At 43.4% G+C, this 19,594-nt stretch overlaps 1 protein-coding gene and 2 non-coding genes across 3 annotated transcripts in view; 1 reads left to right on the plus strand and 2 right to left on the minus strand.

The window, feature by feature from the left end:
• The window catches only part of LOC119379391 (phosphatidylinositide phosphatase SAC2), a 248,652-nt gene extending 230,625 nt beyond the window's left edge, over positions 1-18,027 (minus strand). Inside the window, exons 1-2 of the mRNA XM_037648709.2 lie at positions 17,744-18,027; positions 17,184-17,264 (exon numbers count right to left, since the gene is read on the minus strand). Of these exons, the coding sequence (XP_037504637.1) occupies positions 17,184-17,264; positions 17,744-17,840 (178 nt within the window). The 5' untranslated portion in view covers positions 17,841-18,027. The remainder of the gene's footprint in view (positions 1-17,183; positions 17,265-17,743) is intronic.
• Positions 6,002-6,074, minus strand: Trnat-cgu (transfer RNA threonine (anticodon CGU)). The gene has a single exon. It is a non-coding gene; the product is annotated as a tRNA-Thr (tRNA).
• Positions 6,680-6,752, plus strand: Trnat-cgu (transfer RNA threonine (anticodon CGU)). Its single transcript has one exon. It is a non-coding gene; the product is annotated as a tRNA-Thr (tRNA).
• Positions 18,028-19,594: the final 1,567 nt, after the last annotated feature.

Below are 19,594 nucleotides of genomic sequence, written 5' to 3' on the forward strand. Positions count from 1 at the left end.
CACCCACAGGCAGGGGGTGAGAGGGGATACCGGCTTTATCCGCTGACCGGTCTTCGTTTATCTCGCGCCCTCCGCGTCGCGATTTGTTTCGCGTCTTTGCTCCAGGAAGCGCTTTTTTTAATCTTTTTTGCTTTTTCTCGGTCGCCTGAATGCCCCACCAAGACTGCAGTGTTCGTTTCGCAGAATCGCTAGCGTTGTTTATCACCGCGAAAGTTCGTCTTAACAGAAGAGTACAGTTGGGCGGTTCGTCTTAAGCGAATTTTTTTTTTTTTGCATTGAGTCTATGGGAAACCAAACAAATGGTCCCGTGTTGTTCGGTATAAGCGAGAATTCGTCTTAACCGAGTTCGTCTTAACGGGAGTTCACTGTAATCAGTTTATTTAGAAGTACAGCTCAAACGGCCACTGCCTTAAGTGCCGTTGGGAGCTGAAAATGCTGACATGCTGTACTTTTGTCCAGTACAATGGCTACACCACCAGAAGATACGACAGCATCTTTGCGATCTTTACGAAAAATAATATACTGAAGGAATAAGGTGGTGTTTCTAGAATTTAGGCATGTTTCTTGCACACACACCACCTTTGGACTAAATTCTCTCAAAAGTTCTTGGATATTGTCGAGATTGTGGAGCTGTCCACTGACATTCCATTGTAGTATAGTATCGTATAGTACCCATGTTAAAAATAAATTGGTGCTGTGTGTCTCAAAAATGCAGGTTGGTTAATTTTACAGAGCCTTTTTCAGGCCCTGTAATTGGGGTTTCGATTTTTTTTTTTTTAAGCGGTCAAGGGTGTTTCTTCGCTGCTCCTTAGGTGCACCATCTGACAAAGGGTTGTGTCCATTTCCTCTAACAAGCCGTTGGTCACTTGCTCTAGCAAGCGATGTGTACGTCGCGTGAACTTCATTTTGACAGACAAAGTCCTTCACCTTACCAGCCCCGAAGTCGACAAAACCTTCTTGACCTCGGAGCTGCACTGGCTGCTGCCAGAGATAGCAGAGGCCATTGGTGTGGCTGTGTTCAGAGAGGGCAGGGCTGCCTTGGCTGCTCCCACCGTAGGGGCAGGTGCCACAGCCAATGGCTCAATGTGCGTGGGCATAGGTTGTGCCACAGAAAGGTGAGCACCTTTTACGGGCTTCTTTGAAAGAGATGTTTTCTGTTTTCCTTTATTAAATCCGAAGCATTTCTTAGCAGCCTTTGGCACTTTGAGCGTCTGTTTGTTTGTTTGTTTTGAAGCGGCACGAAACCATGATGCGAGGAGGCTAGCTTGAAACCCTTGCCGCTCGCCCTGTGTAGCCTTCGCAAGCTAAATCCCTTCCCTACCCACTTCGGCACGCAAGTAGGAGGATCACATGACGCATACGCATGACCACGTCATGCCCACACAATGACGCGAGCGCATGACCCGAACCAGCCCGAACCCCCGAGACGCGAGCGGTGTTGTGGCGGCGTTCTTTGCGCTTCATCTCTGCAAGTTATGCCGAATGCGCCCTCGCCGATCACTTGGCTTTCAACCTATGACTCAGCACGACAGCTGCAACATTTGTACGGACTCGAGACTAGCGGTGTGCCGCATGAACATCTAGTTAGACGCGGGAGGAAAAATGAGCCTAATGAGCGCTGGAACGCGGTAGAAAGTTAGTTTTGTTGTAAGGGGTGGCGTCTGCACGATGTGCAAAGCGCGAGAACACGAACACATGCGTAACGGAGGTAGATTAGTCTCGCATCTCGCTGCAATTCACAGTAAAAATTTAAAAAAGAAAACGCACAGATTCCGTTTGTGTGTTTTATTATTGCTCTAAGTTTTATTAATCTATTCAAGGAACAAATTACACAAACTACACGTCGTGTCAAATAATTATTGCAGTGTCACGTGTTACTGCTGGCGACGTCAGAGCACAGTCTACGTAGAGGAGTGACGTCACAGCACTACCATCTACGTAGGGCCATTCCCTCGCGTACGTCATCCCCTCATTCTCTGTGTGCGAGCCCACAAGAGGAAGGGCAAGCAGCGTTCAGCTTGAAATTTGACCCATTTCCGCGGCGCGTAGCATTATTGCAAATTTTGGCAGACGTGATCGTGAACGCCTAATGTATGCATTGCGCTCGTCAGCTCAAAATTGTTAAACCTGGTGAGGGGCCCTTTTAAGTTTATCCCTTTCTCTGGTTTCTCATCGTAGGTCATTAGCTTCAGTATGCCTTTTTTATAAAATTTACTACAACATCTATGAAAAAAAAAAAAAAACTGCTAACAAGACCATCTTATGTATCAGCATGGTTATATCACAGCCATAAAGTTGGGATTCCATCGTGTCAGGCATAATGTTTTCATGACTCACTCATACCCAGAACCTGTGTCAGCTGGAATCACCTTCCCCATCATCACTTATATAACAGATAACGTATTCCATACAACTGTTCTTTCTCTCTGAATGTATATATGCTTGTCACTGTATAAATATGCCTTTTACTGCTTGAAAGTTGTTTTTAATGTATCCCAGCTGCATTTCTAAGAGTGATTGTCTTTCTGTGTGTCTGCAACTATTACTATATATTTGTACTTTTTTCTCATTTTGTCTTGCTGTTTATATTGTATTCTTTAGACATTCCCACTTCCCTCTGAAATGCCTCCGTGCCCTGAGGGTACAAGCAATCAACCGATCGATCAATCGATGATTGAGTGATTGATTGATAGACAGGTTTAGATGAACGGACAAATGGATGGACAGATGGACAGGCAGACAGATGATGAGCTCAAGGAGAGGGAATATATTTTGCAGAAAAAATCTTTTCAAAAGTGTTTTTCTCCCCAACACGATTTGTGAGTTGAATAGACTGCCTCTTGGAGTCGTTACCATACTTGATAATGAAACTTTAGCAGTGACTAAATTTTCGATTTTGACTTGAGTGTGGACGTCTTTGTTTCAATATGTGTGGACTGGTGTTTACACTTGAACAGCATCTTGGTATTGTTGTCTGATGGCACTTTGATTTTACCAAGGCTCTTAAGCACTTCCTTAACGTTTTACGTTGGAAATATTAGTATATGTATGTTCCTTTCTTTTTTTCTTTTGTAAGCACCGCTATACATGTTCACTTTGCTGTGAGTAACCCTTTCTCCATCATAATGCACTTATGTGCTGCAGGTGAGACAGTAAATAAATAAACTGTATCAGCATAATTTTTTGGTAAGTGTAGGCAATGGGACACCACCACAAGGTACGTGTATTAGAAAAGTTGGCTTCCCACAGTTCATAGGTTGGAGCAAAAGAAACTTAATTTTGGGGTTCAATGAGCACCTTTGACCACCTGAGATTTTTTAATGTGCACCTAAATGTAAGCACACAGGCATTCTTTCATTTCGCACGTACAGTATAACCTCATTACAACAGACCTTCATAGTGAAGAGGATTATGGTCTGTTGTAAAGGGAGTATGTAAAATCCAAGTACTGTTACAACAGACTTTCATGTAAACACTGAATGGGTCTGTTATAACCAGAGAGAATTACGAGTCACAAACATGGTCTTATTTTTAACGGGGGACCAAAAAAAAATGCGATTTTTGGAAAATCGCATTTTCAGTTTCTGTAGCCCATTTCTATCTGATTCTAAAATATCTTCAATGAAAACTACGTAGAAGTGCTATAAAAATTTGTTTTGCGTCTGCCGACTTGGCGAAAGTTGCGGAAATATAAAAAAAAGCGTCTTTCAAAATTATAGCTCGGCAACGGCGCAACTGGGCGCCACCATTTTGGGCTCGTCGTAAAGAGCATTTCTCCGCGTTCAAGTTCTCCGTTTCAGCTGGCTCCTCCATTCAGTAACAAGCGTACGAAAAACACGTTTTGGCTGCTTCTGCGGTATTACCGCAGAAGCAGCCAAAACGTGTTAATGCTCGCTTCGGGATCGTCGTCTGCTGCTTGTGCGTCGCGAGGTCGTGGCTGTCGAAAATTGCGCAACTTCGTGACGCGTTCGCACTCGTTCTGTGTTTACGGGTCGACGATAATTTGGAACGCTTTAGTTGGGCAGCTGCAAGCGGAAGCTCAATCATCGCCGCACTCGTCGCGAACATCGCAGACGTGCGACTAAGAGCGTTGACTCGTTGGACCCGCTGTTCGAGGTTCTTCTTATCAGCACTTCGAAGCTTATGACGAAGACCACCGCGGGACAACTCCTTGTACTCGCAATCGAGCATGACGTACTTTGAAACATCGGGCACCGCGGCCACGCACATCGCAACCGAGCTTTCTACTAGATGTTGTGGTTAGGCCTAACTCCGTTCACGGTGCCGACGTACGAGCCAAATCCGAACTTTGCGGGCAAGAACATCGCGCTAGCGGACATGCGAAAGCGAAGAAGCCGTAATGTCCTTCGTCTCAAGCAACGAATCGCATTGCCCGCTGGCTCCTCAGAACCGCGGATGGGCATTTTGCGCATCGGCAGCGGACCCCCCCGGCCAAGCTCGCCGCGCAGCGACCGCGCGGAGAAGCGGTGGCAGCGGCTCGCAATTTCGCGTGTCAGCGTCCCAAACGCAACACCAAGCACGCTGCGCGCCGTTTTTTTTTTTTTTTTTTTTTTTTTGTCGCTACAGCTAGGCATAGCTGATCATTGACAGACCGGGGATCAGCGGCCTTCTTTCTTAAATCGGTACGTCGATATCCGCGGTGCGCTGCTCCCGTCCCGAAAGTATGCTAAGCGATGTTTGAAGTCGGAAGTTAATGACTGTGGTAGAAAAGTCCGCTCTACAGGAGTCCTGACCACCTTGCTGGCCTGAAATTTTAGTCAATTATATCCGAATGTCCGTTGTACCAGAATACAAGATCAATCAATGGAACTAATACGGAGGTCGGCATAACGCCGCAAATTGGTATGTAATATCCGAATGTCTGTTGTAAAGAGATCCGTTGTAACGAGGTTATACTGTATAAAGATGTGCTGCCACAGTCGGGAATCGAACCTCATGCCTCACAATGAAACTCCATCAAGCCCCATGACATGGGGAGCCTTGTTAAAAGGGTCACATGAAATTCTGGAGCTTGAAGCATGTTTAAAACATTTATGCTTCATAACAAGCTAGAAAATTTTAGCATACTACAAGTGGTAAGAAAGCTGTATTTCAATTTTTAACCCTTTGAGGGTTTTCGCTGTACATGTACGGCATCACCTAACAGGCACCAAAGGGTTTTCGTCGTACATGTACGGCATAGCCTGTATGTTTAAAACGCGCGCCTTTTTCGAACATTTCTCCTGCTTGGCATGTGCTGCCACACTTCGGGAGTACGTGGAATTGTTTTCATGCGCCGATGTCTCTCCGTTGTTGTCGTTTTCTTGCTTCGCAATTCAGCGCACCCACGGTGCGGCTGGTTTAAAACGTGCGCCTTTTTCAACCATTTCTCTTGCTTGCAATGTGCTGCCATGCTTCGGGAATACATGGAAATTTTTTCATGCGCCGATGTCTCTACGCTGGTTTTTTTCTTTTTTTTCTTTTTCTTTCCATAAGCGGTGCAGTTGCTTTCACTTGCGCATTAGAACGTGCGCACAGGGTGCGGCAGGTTTCGGTTTCGTCCTTCGGGTGGTTATCGCTTCTTGCGCCCGCAATGCTGATGGCTGTCTGGTTTCTGATCTCTCAAAGGCTGACCGCTTGTCACTCTCATTTACTGCTCCCCGGGGCGCGATTACATCTGTTTCCATGCGGCGCTAAAGTATACAAATGACGCTGCCAAGGTTGTGCTTCCTGTTTTGGGAAGCACGAACATTTTTTACCGGAAAAGTACTCTGGTGTGTTTATTTTTGAATGTCTGTGAGCTATATTTAATACAATGCATAATTTTTATTTATAAAAAACGGTATAAGTGTTTGCTTTTTAGGATTTTGCTTGATGTTACTAAGAATAAACCATATTAATGAGAACTAACAGACAATATTGCCAAGGAAAGTATAGGGGATGTTTTTAGTAATAAATGTAAGGTAATTGTGAAGAAAGAAAAGTGGACGAAAAGATAGCTTGCCGCGGGCAGGGACCGAACCTGCGACCTTCGAATTACGCGTCCGATGCTCTACCAACTGAGCTACCGCGGCGGCCATCCCCCCCGTCCACTTTATGGGGTATATGTGTGCATTTAAACGTGGGAGCGTCAGTCAGCGCCGCCAGTAGCCATGACGGCGAGTGTGGAACACTCTTTTTCTGCCTTGTTGGCGTCACGTAGCACGTGAACTTATTACGAGCTGGCAGCTGACCAATAATCCCTCGCATACTACCTGAAAGCATCAAGTCTGCCAGAACGAGACCCTCGCTATGAATGAAGTAAAGAAGTGTTAATTTCAAGGGCTCGTTTTCTTTGTTATACACAATATTAATGAGAACTAACCTATACTTTCCTTGGCATTATTGTCTGTTAGTTCTCATTAATATTGTGTATAATAAAGAAAACGAGCCCTTGAAATTAACACTTCTTTACTTCATTCATAGCGAGGGTCTCGTTCTGGCAGACTTGATGCTTTCAGGTAGTATGCGAGGGATTATTGGTCAGCTGCCAGTTCGTAATAAGTTCACGTGCTACGTGACGCCAACAAGGCAGAAAAAGAGTGTTCCACACTCGCCGTCATGGCTACTGGCGGCGCTGACTGACGCTCCCACGTTTAAATGCACACATATACCCCTTAAAGCGGACGGGGGAATGGCCGCCGCGGTAGCTCAGTTGGTAGAGCATCGGACGCGTAATTCGAAGGTCGCAGGTTCGGTCCCTGCCCGCGGCAAGCTATTTTTTCGTCCACTTTTCTTTCTTCACAATTACCTTACATTTATTACTAAAAACATCCCCTATACTTTCCTTGGCATTATTGTCTGTTAGTTCTCATTAATATTGTGTATAACAAAGAAAACGAGCCCTTGAAATTAACACTTCTTTCCTTCAAGAATAAACCATGTGTATGTAACAACAAAAATCATATTTTTGTCACTTTACGGTCACGCAAAAAAAATTTAGACAATTTTTTCCTTAAATAGAATCGTCTGAAGAATTTATTTCAGCAATAAAAATATTTTGCGAAAAAATTCGACCCTCAAAGGGTGAATGTCACATTTGAACTGTCCTGCAACACCAATTGCTGATGACTGAAGCTGAGCCACCACCAACAGCTTCTTTGTAATAATGATAGCCAATCTCAAAGGCTACAGTGTACAAGCGCTGGAAGTGATTGCACGAGCTGGAAATAAGCCATAGTCGCCAAGCTTTGGCAGTGGCCAGTCTGGTTTGTGCAGCTTTTATTATTGCATAAGTGAAGGGGGAAGGACTGTGGGCATAAAGGAACGCCCTTCATGCTGCATTAAGTGCTGAATAGTGTAGCGCAAGGTATCCATTTGAATTTTGGACTGTTTCAGGCCATGCTGAAACAGTCCAACTTTCTCACACAACGTAGGTTAGAAGGGCTTGGAGGCACTGATTTCAGGTTATAATGTGTACCAACTCCCCAGTTTTCTTATATTGGCTCACATACTCTAAATTACAGTGACAAACTAAAAATAATCGGACAGCTTTGTCAAGGACCATTTACTATACATGGTGGTGTGAGTGGGATGAGTGGAGTTTTCTCTCTTGAATGCGTAAAGAATGCTGCACAGAAAAGAGTGGATGCAGCACTGCAAGACTTTAAATATGATGCCTCAGTTTTTATTTCTGGAGTTATCCCCTTATTCAGCCAGCCAAGGACTGTATGTGGAAGAGATGTTTGCCTATATTTCTGTACACATGAGCAGAAATGGGTGTGCATACACCTGGGGCATAGCCAGAAATTTTTTCAGGGGAGTGTTCAACCATACTTTATGTATGTTTGTGCGTGCATTTGTATGTGCACATGTATATATACGCTAGCAAAACTGAAAAATTTCGGGGGGGGGGAGGGGTTGAACCCCCCAACCCCCCCTTCCTGGCTACGCCTCTGGCATACACCTGGGTGCAGAAGTAACTGATTATCAACCCATTGCGACTGATATCACTTCACAGTGCAGCTGACATTCTGCAGTTTTTTCTAGCATAATCCCATGCATTGAGCAACATCACCAAGCAAAAACAATGATGGCAGCTTCCTCAGTAAAGGCCAAAATACAGCTGAAAACTGTTGTACATTATTTTTCCTCGGGGAAGCATTGTCCAAAAAGTATACGTATAATGGCAGTCATCATTTTGAATCCCATAGCAGATGCTTTGGCTGTCTGCTTAATTACTATAGTTAAATAATATTTATATATATTTTTTATTACGCAATAATTTGGCATTATTAAAGGGGTATGGTAGGGTAGATTGACCAAAAAAGCGATTTTTTGATTTCATTACTAAAAAATAATACACACTTTGAGGAGCAAAACCGTGCATTGGCAAGAGTGTAGGAGTGCTCCAAGCCATTGAATTGTATTGTTGAATGGTACCACCTTGAATTGCACTGTTGGCATTGTAGGGTTCTTCTCTTAGCTGGTCGCAGTCTTACCGGTTGTTTTGTTGAAAGTTAGTGCTGCGTTTGTCTACTTTGTGTGCCCATCTTAGTCCCTGTCAGTTTCTGACCTGTTGCTCTCCCTAATGGTGAACCAAAAAGCCCAACTGCTCACTCTGCCTTGACTAAACAAGGTATAATACTTTCTATTCTGCTCAACCAGTTGCAAAAAATGATGTTCAGAACCCCACATGGCAACCCATCCCAACAGATAGTATGCCCCAATATGTGGCCTTTCATTTGTGTATGTGGCCCGCAGACCTATGATAAAAACATTGCAATGCAGATTGCTTTTCATAACTTACAATGTGCAGCTAAATCTTGGATTGTTGAGTTTGGCAAATCCTTCACATGATGCAATTAAACTGCCCTCATGATCAGTCCCCATAAGCCTTACTGCAATGGCAATGTACATTGTCGTCGTCTGTGTAAACACTGTGGTTAGGTACTTGCTTCTATGGGTGCAGGTTCTGCTTTAACGGGCCAGCTAGATTTGCCAATTGCGAATCGCTCAGCTATCTAAATGTGAATACACCGAAATCCATCTACTGTTCGGCTTTCCACATTCGTAAGTAACGTATGGCATCGCTCTCAAGTGTGGCTGTTATATGAACTCCCCAGTTTCTCATATCTTGCTCAGATCAGAAAGTTCTGCATACAAAATTTTTATGTGCTTTTGAAAGTAACTGCTACATATATAAACACAAAGTGAAAGAGCTTTTAGATGTGCAAAAAAACACTGAGTCCCTAAAAAGGTGTTGAGATTCTCAAGCAACTTCTCACAAGCTTGAATCGTGCCCCCAATGTTGCTGTTACAACCTTCGGCCTGGTGCCTGCCATGTACTGTGTGTTTTCTTTCGCAATTTCATTATCCCTTGCCTATCGTTTTCAATTGGGGTACTTGCGCTGTCAAAAGCATGCGACCGAACCACCCTGCTGCACTCTCTGATGGAAGTGTGTCTGGATTCAAGACCTGAATACTGTGTATGATTCTTTTTTTTTACGTGCTGACCTACACATTTTCACAATAGGTGGACAGCAAAATTGCGCATCCTCTGCTACGCCACTTCCGGTTCAAGGCCTAGCTCTTCACTGCTTCAAGGTCCATGCCATTTAGTGTAATAGGGGAAGATACACGTACACTTCTGCAACGCAGTTGTTACTGTTTGTCCAGTGATCACATTCTTCAATGCTTCTGCGAATGGATAGAACATTTTTCACATTTCACAGAATGACAGGTGCAAGTGCAGATGAGTAGTCGTGAATAAGACACGGAGAACAGTGAGAAATGGATCCTGAGAGTAGCAACCGTTTATGTAAAGTGTATGCTTTGTGACAAGCAGGAACTTTAGCGAATAAGTTTGATTTCATATTTTGAAATGCCAACGGTGGCTGCCGAGTGGTACGATGCTCGCCTTCGGATCATGGGTTCGAATCCCGCCTCGCCAAGAATTTCTCTCTGTACTCGTTCTCTCACCCATCAGAGTTATTGGATCCCATGATGGACAAATAGGTACACGTGTTCAGGGAGCAAAGCAAGAGATGAAGAAGAGGACGAAGTTAGTGCGTGCCGGTTCCCGATGAAGACAATTTCTGTTCGCGACTAACGGGGCTTCTCCGAGCTGAAACAGCTCCACTGTTAAAACAGCAAGTCGTCTGAAATACACTAGTGGACCCCTTATTCTTGGCATGTGATGTTTCGTGCTTACCTGTTTCTTAAAACTCTTAATTCGGCTCAAAGAACTGTCTCACCTGTCTGTGAGTGAGTGAGTGAGCGACAACTGTATTCTCGCCTGTCTGTGAGAAGCGCTGCAGTGGCTGCCCTCAAAATTTTAAGCTGTGCAGTGAAAGAAAAGGTTGAAATTGCAGTCTTCTTGGGCCCAACACGAAAGAAACAGATAAGCATGAAACATCACGTGCAAAGAAAAAACGGTTCACTTGTGTATTTCAGACATCGTGCCTATTTTCCTGGCCACATTCTGCTGTAACGCATTTTCAGTCAAATTTCGTCACGGGAATATCTGGTCAAAGTAACACAACAGCCACATTTCCCGTGCACCAGCGCACTCGGTTTCGATATTGCCTGGACTGGGACCTTTAATTTCAATGATTAATATTAGGGGTGTGCGAATAGTGAAGTTTTATCTCGAATCAAATAGTGCTGAATAGTGGCCAAAAATATTGTATAATGAATCGAATATCAAATACACAAGATGTTACTGAAAAGTGAAAGAAATAAACAAGAAATGAAATCTGTTCATGTTCTCAAGCACATTACGGCATTGAGTGACTGCTACCGAAAGACTACAAATTGTCATGCAGAAGCACAAGCTGTTCCACGTGGCCTGGCTTCAGGCTCTCTTGCCGTGATGCCACGGTGTTTACGGCTTATGTGACAATGGTAATCTTGTGCTTCATCGTCATGGGTGCACCGGGCCCAAAAATCTGCGGGTGCCCATTAACAGTAGCGTTTTAAAGGGACACTAAAGAGAAACAATGAATTGGTTTAGATTGATAACGTGTGCTCGGAGAACTCTTGTGTAGTTTATTTCACCACCATAGGTTTATTATTAGAGGAGAAAACCAAGTTCAAAGTTTCATTTTTAAATTTCGCACCAAACTTTGTAATTCGTGACGTAAAAGATTTCAAAGAGCATTTAACGTATTTTGGCGCTACTGGCTCGACGAAATTTCCACAAACTCGTTATGTCAAGCCTCTGGCCCCCTCAGAGGACAATGTACTTCGATTTAACCGATTAGGAACTACGTAGGCCCAAGCAGGCGCCGTCAGAAATATGTGATGTCACGGCAAATGATGCGGGAATTCCAAGGTGGCGTCGATTTTCTTTTTGCACGTTTTCTCACTTATTAAGCGTCTTCTCCCAGCAAGCGTGGTGTTTTTGGTATCGTGGAAGACTACTTTACTAATGGGTGAAAAATCGTTTTGCTCTTTAGTGCCCCTTTAAGTGTGTGCCAGAATGATGGGAGCTTCTGAACGAGTGGTGCCGAGCGGCAGTGGCGACTGCACAGCGTGAACAGGTATTCACAAGTGAAGCCAATCACCGGGTTTCGCGGGCCAAAGGCGAGACGCTTTACGGCGCTTGCGGCATACGCGACCGAACTACGCAAGATGTCCGTGCCTTCGTTTCAGAAGCGAAGTTGTGAAGGGCTTGACGGTTTTCTCGTGTTTTTTTTTTTTACATGCGGAAATGACATAATCTTCTTTAAAATAAACATGCGCTCACTTTTGAACAGTGCAGGATATCAATGAAAATTTTAACGAAAGGCCTACTGTAATGATGTTAGCACTAGTTTTAGCCACCCGACCCTAACCAAGTTGCATCATTGGCCTTCCTCACGTGTTAGATATTCGTCCTGTCGAATACAGTACTAGCTATTCAAAAGTCGAATCGAATTATTCGATTCAAATTTGAAACTCGAATATTCACACGCCCCTAATTAATATATTAAATTATGTTTGTTTTCTGGAATTTCTAAAAAATGGGTGTGCCATAAATTGTGATGTCCTACAACTTTCCCATGTAAACAACTGCACTCAAGTTAATTACTAAAAAATTAATTCAGAAGTTTTTGTCAATTACTCATTTCCATGTAACTTCACGTGAGGCAAGGTAGTTCCGCCTCAACGTAGATTTTGTGCGTGAAGACAACAGGTGCTTGATTATTATAGCATTATTATAAAAATCTGTAATGTAAAAAAAAACAAAAAGAACACCCACTACTGCTTTGCTGGCATGCAAAACAGTAGTGTTAAGCGTCCTGAAAGTCTTTCGCAATCATGATGGTGATGCCCAGCCAAGAAGGCTCATGCGTGCAAATGCACAGACTTGGATAAAAGCCAGTAACTCGTGATGCTTATTCTTAATACAGTGGAATCTCGTTGATACGTTTTTTAAGGGAACTGGAAAACAAAACGTATTATGGGGAAATTGTATTAACCAAACAGGTTAAAGAAAAGGAGGAAACTATGCATACTCTGTCAGCAACTCACTTTTATTGAGCAACATTGATGTAGCTGGTCAATTTGCGCGGCACTTTCTCCTTTTCAACACTGCTGCGGCGTCAGTGGCTCTGCAACATGCAGATCATGGCTTGTTGGAACGCAGTTTGAGCTAGTATACCGAAGAATAAACGTAGGATTTCCAGATATATCGGTCAAGATCCACTTTCACAGGCACATTATCAGATTTTGGGCAAAGATGTGATCATATTAAAGAGGTGATCATATTAAACTCACGAAAATGCATTATGTATTTCCAAGGGACGTTGGCCGGGAATAGAAAGAAAAACGTATTATGCAGACTTGTATCAACGAGATTCCACTGTATCATGTATTCGACACACATGCTAAACCCAGAAAAAGAAAATTTTCAGAGGAAAACTAGAGAAAAAAAATGATGTGCAAAGAAACCACGAATTATACATCTTTGAAAAATCCTGATGCAAGCCCATGCCTTGATAGCACTGAGTGATGGGTGCAAAGAAAAAATTGCACTATAACCATGCTTTGTTTGCTCATGCAGTTTAATTGCTCAAGCAAGCACACGGGCAGATAAAGGATGGCACAGTACTCGGGTTTTAAATCCTTCAGAGGGCAGCAATGCAGTATGGCAACTGTGGCCTTTGGATTTCACTATCAGCAGTACTCTATCGGCTGGGAACATATGCAAATAAGAAGCCTTGCAGTACACATCAGAAGTTTGTAACTATTGGACATGTTCTGAACTTGTGCAGAAAGAAACCAACATCTATGGGCTGATGTCTTGATCATTTTACTAATACCCAGAGGGTAAACAGATGAACATATGCACTGAAGGATATATGAAAAGCTACAAAGAGCATCGCCTCCCTGTTCAAGGAATAAGTAACACTGATATTGAATATTTTTCCTTCCCTAGTTTATATGTAAGCACACGCATGCATGCATGTGGGTGCAGGTGTGTGCACGAGAGAGAGATTTATTCTATTCCACAAATGTACTGCACTTAATATTTAGGCAGGAAAAATCAAATACTTTGCACCTAGAGTTTGTCAATTATTATGAATAAATAACCGCAATAGAAAATGGAAATCCCTTAGACATATGTGGGTGATTCCACGTAAGATCGAACAAACGATGGCTGGTCGACCTCTCAAATTTATTTCAAAATTCTATATATTATTGCCTGATGAGTGGAAAGAAGAGATCCGCAAGTTGTTTTGATGAAAAAAATTTTTTCGAACCACAGGAAATCAATAATGACGAAGAGGTGGAGTGGAGCGCTCATCCGCTCTGCTGTTTTGGCCAACTTTCGTTATGAATTGCACAAAATATATTAAAGTTAGGTAGCTGAAATTTATTTACCTAAATATATGCATGTTTTTGCTTCTGCTCAGGTATTTTTAGTTTTTATGTGTAGTGTAGATGTTTTTATAAAAAACCTCAAAAATGGCCCAATTGGCAAAATTTTCTTTACTTTGAAGGTCTTTATCTCAAGAAAGCCTTGTAGCAGAGCGAGAAAAATTCTGCATTACGTTCTTCGCATGCTTATCTACCAAACTGCCAAATCTTGTAATTATATAACTTTTCAGTAAAGAGATATGATCGGGCTAAGTTCAAGAAAACACCGAACAATGGAAACTTCTGACGACAATTAAAAAAAAAACCCATTTTTTAAATTTCTTAAACTTTGTCCACTTATTCTCCTCCACATCAGCTTTCACAATCATTAAAAACATGTTGCATAATGTTGTTGCACTAATAGTTACGGCCCCTCCAAAGAGACCCTTAGGCAAGGATGGGCAATTCCGACTTCTTGCCCAGCAAGTGTATAAAATGCAGGCAGGATTGAATTTCTTTTTATTAAAAGGCCAGCAGGTACCTAAAAAGGTGTCGCCGGCACTGAAGACGTTAATTTTGAAATTATTTGGTCACTGCAGCGGCCACGAGTGCGGAGCTACCGAGTAGGCGCGCGCACACCCGAGATGCTCGTTGTAAGAGACGGCGCAGTGAGAGCTCGTTCTCGCGTCCTCAGACCGATTGAGTTCGAAACAGCAACACCTCTCGGGTGACTTGAACGCACGTGCACCGGTAGTCGCAGTGATCTGGTTAATTGCGTCGATTTCTTTTTCAGGGGGCATAAGAATGTCATCGTTAAACTGTGCGTTCCGTGAAGATCTTTCATTGCAGTGGTAGCAAAGCACGCGTAGCACAAGTAGTCCGTCTCACTGACAGTCACTGATCTTTCGGGCGTTAAACGTTCCTTCAAAGCATTTATGTCTAGGTCGGTAACTCTGCGAAATTTTGGCTTCTTTGCAATAATTAAAGGAGTACTGACACGATTTTGAGACATCGCAAAAAAGACATTTTTTGCTTCGTTGGTATGCAGTGTCCACGCTGTCCGCACACTGGAGTCGGAGAACACGTATAAAATATTTTAATTTGACTTTGAAGTTTAGGTCGCTGAGCATTTGCAAGCCAGCCACACTGCAAGGACATTATACCGACAAGTCAAGACAGTTCCTCCGAGTTCGCAAGTTCTGCTTCCTGCATGCAGCCTAAATCGTAGAAATCACTGTCAGGGTCACTGGACGACAATTCACTCATCGTTGTCTATTGCACCCAAGCATATTACAGATTTCCCGCTAGAACGTCGCGAATTTCTGTATCTCCGTGACGTCACACTGCTATGAAACGACACTGAGAAGCCACCCCCTCGATATCGAAACCGAAAGTGTCTTTTTAAGGTGGCGTTAATTAAAATATATAGGATGCATTTCCAGGCACCACAATAGTCGTTTTAGGTTTCTCGACACCAGTATTTTTATTTAGAGCAACAATCCAAAATTTTTTAAAATTCGTGTCAGTACTCCTTTTTGCTTCTTGTGCTTCGAAATGTAGTCTCCACAATAGACTCATTCAGAGCTATACTTTCTCGTCATGAGACGCACAGGAGGAGTAGAGTAAGAGCAAAGCACAAGAACTATCCGCGCCGAATGAAGTGTGAACAGCGCAACGAACGCACGGCCAGTTCACGCCGTCTGCTGCCGACATCTAATATAGACAAGTGCATCCGGTTACCGATAGTTTTGCTTTTGTTCCCTTTGACAATCCATATTTTGCTTTGCCACTGGAGCACCACGTTCATGCTTTCCACTGATCGCAACTGGCGCAGCGCAGTTTCTGTGGCAGCAGCATGCGTGAAGTGAGCGCTCATAGCTCCCTTATAGAGTTTTCATCTTGCTTCCATCTCCGCCGTGTTATCAGCGCCTAGCTGCGATGCGAACAGAGGGCGGATAGAATAGCGAAGCTCTAGTGCACCTGCGTTCAAGTCACCCGAGAGGTGTTGCTGTTTCGAACGCAATCGGTCTGAGGACGCGAGAACGAGCTCTCACTGCGCCGTCTCTTACAACGAGCATCTCGGGTGCGCGCGCGCCTACTCGGTAGCTCCGCGCCCGTGGCCGCTGCAGTGACCAAATAATTTCAAAATTAACGTCTTCAGTACCGGCGACACCTTTTTAGGTACCTGCTGACCTTTTAATAAAAAGAAATTCAATCGTGCCTGCATTTTATACACTTGCTGGGCAAGAAGTCGGAATTGCCCATCCTTGCCTAAGGGTCTCATTGGAGGGGCCGTAACTATTAGTGCAACGATATTATGCAACATGTTTTTAATGATTGTGAAAGCTGATGTGGAGGAGAATAAGTGGACAAAGTTTCAGAAATTTAAAAAATGGGGTTTTTTTTTAATTGTCGTCAGAAGTTTTCATTGTTCGGTGTTTTCTTGAACTTAGCCCGATCATGTCTCTTTACTGAAAAGTTATATAAATACAAGATTTGGCAGTTTGGTAGATAAGCATGCGAAGAACGTAATGCAGAATTTTTGTCGCTCTGCTACAAGGCTTTTTTGAGATAAAGACCTTCAAAGTAAAGAAAATTTTGCCGATTGGGCCATTTTTGAGGTTTTTTATAAAAACATCTACACTACACATAAAAACTAAAAATACCTGAGCAGAAGCAAAAGCATGCATATATTTAGGTAAATAAATTTCAGCTACCTAACTTTAATATATTTTGTGCAATTCATAATGAAAGTTGGCCAAAACAGCAGAGCGGATGAGCGCTCCACTCCACCTCTTCGTCATTATTGATTTCCTGTGGTTCGAAAAAATTTTTGGCGGCAAAACAAATTGCGGATCTCTTCTTTCCACTCATCAGACAATAATATATAAAATTTTGAAATAAATTTGAGAGGTCGACCAGCCATCGTTTGTTCGATCTTACGTGGAAAAACCCATGTAACTTTTAAGTATAATTGTGAGCAGGTATTACTGAGGTACATGTAAACACATAATCAAATAAACTGTGGGCCAGACCGAGAACCTAGAATGAGGTGGCCATGAATCATGACTAACAAACAAAGAAATGGAAATTAAGCATGGACTTTTATACCCAGCAATTAGTACAAAATGATATGTGGCTTTGGGCACCAAGTAAAAGTTTGATACCACTGTGACTTTTCATATGGCTAATTTTCTGAATACTTGTCAACCACATTGCATTGGTTAATCTAGAAGTTGCAAAATAACGAAATTGTGCATGGGGGTTTTGACAGCAAATTATCACCCACCGCCTAACTGCAAGTACAATGGCCGCAGAGAAATGCAGTCTGTGACAAAACAAAAAGCCAAGGAGCAAACCTGGATGCGGCTGGAATTTTCCTATTATTCCACAGACTGTGCCCAAGCAGACAGGATCTGTCAGTTGATGCAGTTGGGATCCTGCAAAGCGAATACAATATAACTAAGAAACAAAAGCAACAAACCCAGCATGAACCAATAGCTCATAAAAAAAGACACATAGGTCGGCGCATAACCTCTTTAGCTGGCATACTAAATGCCAGTTGTACACAAGTCAAACGTTTGCCACCAGACGAAACGTCACTTTTTGCCGAGAGAGAGTCGCGCGTGGAAGAATGAATTACTCCATCACTAGCGATGTCACAAACATGAAATGACAAACGTGCATATACAAGGTGAATGAAAAGAGAAAGTTTTGTTACGCGGATTACCTCTCAAAGCTGTAGCCGATGTACTACGTTCTGAAAGTAAGGTGGGATGTTCTAAACGAAAGTCAAATGCAAGACTGAGCGCGATCGATAGACTTGATGTGGACTACGATGGTTACCGCCTTCGCCTGGCAGGAAGAAGATGCGTCGTTCGGTCTGTTAATCGCGAACCGAACGCGATGACATACGTACGTTTTCGTGCTTCCAGCTTCCCATCAATGCGGCTGCACCACAGGGTTTCTTCACCATCGACGATCACGTAATAATCGGGAGTCATCAGAATTTCCATAGCGCCAGGAAAAACCGCCGCTGCTACTGGGGCAGGGAGTAGTTGTTACTTTATCCTAGCATACAATCTTCTTGGTGATTAACACCAATTGTTCGCCGCATGGAGCAGCGGGGAGTGAAAACACCAGCCGAGACCACCACGGCACCCCATTGCCCATTGCCACCACCCCGCCTGGCACAGCAGAATGAAATGAATGAGAGAGAGAAACATTAAGTGAAAATTTATCTACGCTGGACGTTATTAGGGTCACTGCATCAACAAAAGAAATAGGAATTAATAGAAATTACTTTCAATAAATTACAAGGTTCAGTACCACATGTTTTTCATAGCATTGGTCATTAATGAAAAACGTGAAAAACGGTACGCAAATGCATTGGTTTTGCATAGCCTCCAAGATCGGGCTTCGAGGTAAATGGCGGGCATAGAGTTTGCGCTAGGATAGAGTTGTTTCAGGCATAGAGTTTCCTACTAGGGTAGCTGTTTGGGCTTGACACACACGAGCGCTGCGTGTGTCAAGCCTCTTCTCTGTCTTCGTCTTTTGCGCTTTCAACAACCTGTGTCGGGCTCCTTGAGCTTCAACCATAGTTTCCTTATGGGGACTCTGGCGCTGCGATCGTTGAAATCGCTGGAACGGGAAAAGTACCGCGACCGTCCTGACCCAGGATAGTACACTGTACCCAGGAGGTTAAAATGGTCCTGACCGTCCTGCCCGCCGCCATATTTGGTCCAGCGCGGCCGAACCTGCGGCGGCGTGGTGTTGATTTCACGCGAAGTAACGCATGTTTTACGCATTGCATGCGCTTTTGCAGCCTCGATTGAAGCCTACCGTTGATTTCTAACTCATTAGGAAAGAAATAGCGCAAGTTTTCACTTGCCTACACGCGCACTTGCGTGTACTAATGCGATAAAGAAATGCGAACTGCGCGGCATTTACGCGCTCGGCAGTCAGCATTTAATAAATGCGAAGCATTTCTTAGCGAACTTCGGCCTTTAACGTATCTATCTATCTCATAGAGTTTGATCTATCTATCTATCTATCTATCTAGCCGCCCACGACTTTGTGGTTTCCTGGCCATTTCGTTAATGGGATGTACACCAAATTTGGTATGGCATAACATGACTGTATGACGAATATATATATTACAGGGGATAACATGAAAATGAACGGCATACCACGCTCATGGTGCACTCGCGGACGCTTCACTAGCTTGATACACACCGAAATTGGCATGGCTAGACAAGAGTGTATGACGAACATAATTTACTGGTTATAACGTGCAAATCTTTGGAGGCATGCCATGTAAAACATGGTTTACACCACATGGTCTCGGGGCGCTCGAGGTCGTTTAATGAAATGCATATATATACCAAAATTGATATGACGAGGTATTTATTCTGTTTGACGAACGTTAGTGAGAGATGGTAACATGCACTATGCCTTACATCACATGCGTGCCATTATTTTTATGTTACCACCTCGTATTTATGTTCGTCATACAGTCACGTCACGCAATACCGATTTTGGTACATATATCAATTGCCAGCGGACTGGCCGCGAGTGCACCATGAGCTAGAAATGTGAATCATGCCTTACATGACATGCGTGCCATTATTTTGGTGTTAGTATTTATGTGTGTATTTCAATCTAGCTAACCGGCCGCGAGAGCACCTTGAGCATGGCATGTAATTCAGTATACGTATGACATGCGTGCCATTATTTTCATGTTACCAGCTGCTGTTATCTATGTTCGCCA

This window comes from Rhipicephalus sanguineus, chromosome 1 (genome assembly GCF_013339695.2).
Source record: "Rhipicephalus sanguineus isolate Rsan-2018 chromosome 1, BIME_Rsan_1.4, whole genome shotgun sequence".
Lineage (NCBI taxonomy): Eukaryota > Metazoa > Arthropoda > Arachnida > Ixodida > Ixodidae > Rhipicephalus > Rhipicephalus sanguineus.